General features: G+C 35.8%; 2 protein-coding genes across 2 annotated transcripts in view; one reads left to right on the forward strand and one right to left on the reverse strand.

Annotated features, from left to right (window-relative positions):
* Positions 1-3,938, forward strand: part of NIPBL (NIPBL cohesin loading factor) — a 185,663-nt gene that overhangs the window by 125,613 nt on the left and 56,112 nt on the right. The window lies entirely within an intron of this gene.
* Positions 1,596-2,852, reverse strand: LOC104914844 (nipped-B-like protein). The gene is made up of 4 exons (XM_010725345.2): positions 2,628-2,852; positions 2,235-2,328; positions 1,975-2,129; positions 1,596-1,715 (listed from the first exon to the last, which is right to left on the reverse strand). Exons 1-4 carry the CDS (start codon positions 2,751-2,753, stop codon positions 1,611-1,613), a joined length of 480 nt encoding a protein of 159 aa, XP_010723647.1. The 5' UTR covers positions 2,754-2,852; the 3' UTR covers positions 1,596-1,610.

Raw genomic sequence — 3,938 nt, forward strand, 5'->3', positions numbered from 1 at the left:
TTGGCCTACTTGTAAATGTTTTGCCTAGTACTGCCAAGAGCCTGTCAGAAGCAATTTTGCTTCTTTGTGAATAGACTAATCCCTCAACAGGAGCAAGGCATCCTAAAGCAAAAGCTGTACCTGTTAAGCATCCTTACTGAAAAGATACACTAAATTACTGATAAGAAAATATATATTCTTCATGTGACATCTTTACTGTCTATAAATGTTAAAATCGCTTGCTGGCTATTTTCACCTTACTGCTGCACACAAATGTTGAAAAATGTAACAACTTAGCTCAATTACCAGCCTGTAAAATGGGTCTTTGCCTTGTCTACCATGCATCTACATGTACAACAGCTAATCTCAAAATTGAACCAGCATGTAGAAAAGGTCTATCACTCAAAATGTTTGTCTGAGGTTTAATTAAAATGAAGATGATGTGCTTATAGAGGAAAAAAAATCTGAAAAATAATTACTGATAGCCACCTACACCTCCCATTCCCCTAAACTAGTCACAGTTCAGTCTGTAATTTAGCAATGTTTTTGGCAATATAATATTGTCAGCATCTATAAATAAAGCAATCATGTCTATGGTTAGCACAGCAGCCCATGTCCTATATCCTACGTAGGGTAATTAATGTGGAGAAATAACAAAAAGCATTGTACAGCTTGATGTAATGCCAAAAAAAAAAATCCAGAACAACATAGCATTGCACCTGCAACTGGAACAACTCGAAAGCCATTAGTTCTGCTCAGCTGTCTGAAATGGTTTCTCACAATATCAAATCAAGATTAAGTCTCATTCCCTATCCTCAGAGCCCTTACTAGCCATCTAAAAAGCCACCTAAACGGCAGCAAAGGAAGGCAAATTATTATCCGTAGTTAAACTATATCTCACAGTTTAAATTAAAGCATGCTCACATACACGGAAGAGAACTTTCTTTAGACCAAGCCATAACCACGAACTGAACTCTTCCAGAAACCAAGGCCTATCTGCCCAAATGAGGTTTTCTCACAAGTACAGTTTCTTTCCTTGAGCAGAGGAATGTGATATGCACCACTCAATAGCAGTTCATGCACTACTTCAAATGACTGATATACCATACTGATGCCTTCAGATAAAGAATCTATTTAGTATTGAAATACAGCCAAAATACTAAAACAGTGATATTTAGGCTATGACATCATCTCAATGCCTTATGAAATTTCATAAAACAACTCCCTGCTTGTTATAAACTCATGGAGTTCTCCTGTAGATCTGGCCCTAAACTTTAAATCAAGATTTTTCCAGAATTTTTTCTAGTTATTCTTTAAACATGCCTTGAGGAATGAAAAACAAGATTTGGAGATAAAAATTACTTGCATGTGGAAGAAAAATAAGAAGTCTCAATTGCTTTGTAAATCTACTTTTTAAAACTAGGACACATCAAAAAGGCTTTCACTGTTAAAAGCATCCACTCTGTTGCATAAGTATACAACTAGAATCCCTTTGACTACATTTATCTAGCAATTTCTCAAGTAAAACATGTGGTGAAGCTGATTTTAAACAAACTTCCCTGTTACTATACAAATACATGAATTCCTGTTACAATGCATGGATATTTACCATAGCAGAATAATAAGGACTATTAATATTTCTTACCCAGTCCAATAATGGCTTTTGTCTGTACTTCTTCATCTGAATGCTTTGTAAAATACATCAGCAGTTCAAGCACTTTATCCTTAATGTTAACCTGAGTAAATTAAAAAGATCTTTCTCATCTTCAAATTACTATTATTTTTGTTTTAATCTCTTACAAAAAACACAAATGTCAAAAAGAAAAGGAGAAACAATCTTACTGCACAGTTTTTGCACATATTTACAAATAAAAAATATTACTGTATGCATTATGAAAAAATACAGCATTAAGAGACCAGGAATACTGTGCTTTCAAATAAAAGTGAAACATTCAACATGCTTAAGACTTGGAGAGTAAATACAAGTTATTTTACCTTACTGTTGCCTTTAAAATCTTCCTGATCAAAATCAAAATGCCGACATAGTGCTCCAACAGTGAAAAGTGATCTAAGCAGTGCTGGTTTATTGGCAGTAAGTACTGTACTGTTGGGGTCTTCTTGGTGTTGACTTTTTAATTTTAAAAGTGCGCCTACAGTAAGATAAAAGTTTTAATCACAGTATTTAAACATGGTGCATCCCTAAGACTTGTAGCCCAAACTGAGATGTGAAACTTACATATTGTGACTTTACTTACCATAGTATCTATTAAAACAGGCCCACACAAATTTATAGTTCTGAGTAACCTTGTTCACAACAGCCCCAAGACAGCTCACACAATGCTGAACAACCTAGGAGCAAGAAACAACAAATAAATTACATACTTAGCTCCACAAAAATTTCAAATTCTATGTAGAACTAAAACAAACTAACAGTTTATCTAATAGATAGCCTAAACTCATAACCATTAAATATAGCAGCAATACATAGAAACTCCAGTAAACCAAAAATGCTGTTTTTTGTTGTTCCATGGCTCATCAATCCTATGACCAGCATAAGCAATTTCATAATGAAGAAAGACTTGATCAAAATAATGTATTTCACAACATGAAATTGAATCAACATTTAATATTAGCAATTAAAAGCTTACCGCCATGCCGTATTTGATGATGAGTTTCATGAGGTCTTCCTCAATAGTGGCAAGGAAAGTCTCACTTGGGTGCTCCATTAGTGGCACTACAAGCTCTAAGATTTTTGCAACATTGCAGATCACCATGAAATCATTCTGAGTCTGAAACAACAGTATTTACAACATTTAACTGTAACTCTGAGGGTTGCTCCAAAAGTAATGCCTCCTACTTTATTATGGCAGCCCAAGACATCAGAGGTGGATGTTGGTGTTACAGAAGCAGAGGTTGAACTTTCCCACCAATATCCCATTCTGTGTTGTTGCAAGCGTGACAGATGGCAGCAGAGGGGCAGTCTGACAAAATGGTGTCTGACATGGAAGTGCATATGAAGCAAAGATGTGTCACTGAATTCCTCCATGTGGAAAAAAGGGCACCACTGATATTCACTGATGCTTGCTGATCATTTATGGAGACCAAACAGTGGATGTGAGCATAGTGAGGGGTGGGTGGTGCATTTCAGCAGTGGTGACAGTGGGTCACCTCTGCTAGTGCAGGTTTTTACAATCATGGCATGCTGGTGAAAATGCATAGCTAATAGTGGTGAGTACATTTTGTATCTGAGAATTTGCTCTATCAAATAATGTTATTGTGTTCTTTGTATCTGTTGTAGTTTCCATGGAAATAAATAGGAGGCATTAATTTTGGAGCAACCTACATATAACAATATACACTGAGAGTCAAAAACCCAAGCTCTTGCATTAGATATAACTAAGGTATTTAGTAATTATTCAGAAGGCTTTTCATACAGTTTATATCTGATATTAAATTACTTATTATGAAAGCTTTTTTTTTTTTTAAATGGAACCTCTGTAGAAGCATAGCTTTACCTTTCATCAAGGCTGTGTGCACACAGCTTTTGATCCTGATAATTTTATTTTTTTAGTGTTCTATAACAAATCTACAGAATGCTTCCTGATGCACAGTAGAGAATGCACAACACCTGGCAACAGGTATCAGCAACAAAAGAAGTTGTGCTATGGCTGAATGTGGCTTAAACAAAATAGATAATGTACACTAATATAGAAATTAAAATTAAAGTGATTAGTCATCTGCATAATCATTACTGTGTATGTATATATAAAGGGAGTCTACAAACAGGAGGGGATTCAACTCTTTACAAGGGTAGATAATGGCAGGACAAGGGGAAATGGTTTGAAGTTGAGAGAGGGAAAATTTAGGTTGGATGTCAGGGGGAAGTTCTTTACTATGAGAGTGGTGAGGTGCTGGAACAGGCTGTCCAGAGTAGGTCTGTGGATACCCCGTCCCTGGAG

Source organism: Meleagris gallopavo, chromosome Z (genome assembly GCF_000146605.3).
Source record: "Meleagris gallopavo isolate NT-WF06-2002-E0010 breed Aviagen turkey brand Nicholas breeding stock chromosome Z, Turkey_5.1, whole genome shotgun sequence".
NCBI lineage: Eukaryota > Metazoa > Chordata > Aves > Galliformes > Phasianidae > Meleagris > Meleagris gallopavo.

Bases quoted from the DNA above. Each gene is read 5' to 3' on its own strand.
- LOC104914844 (XM_010725345.2), bottom strand. From the start codon at position 2,753: ATGGTGATCTGCAATGTTGCAAAAATCTTAGAGCTTGTAGTGCCACTA. The intron at 2,130-2,234 runs GTAAGTAAAGTC...ATCTTACTGTAG, and splicing joins CTGTTTTAATAGATACTATG to GCGCACTTTTAAAATTAAAA. The intron at 1,716-1,974 runs GTAAAATAACTT...TAATTTACTCAG, and splicing joins ATTTTAAAGGCAACAGTAAG to GTTAACATTAAGGATAAAGT.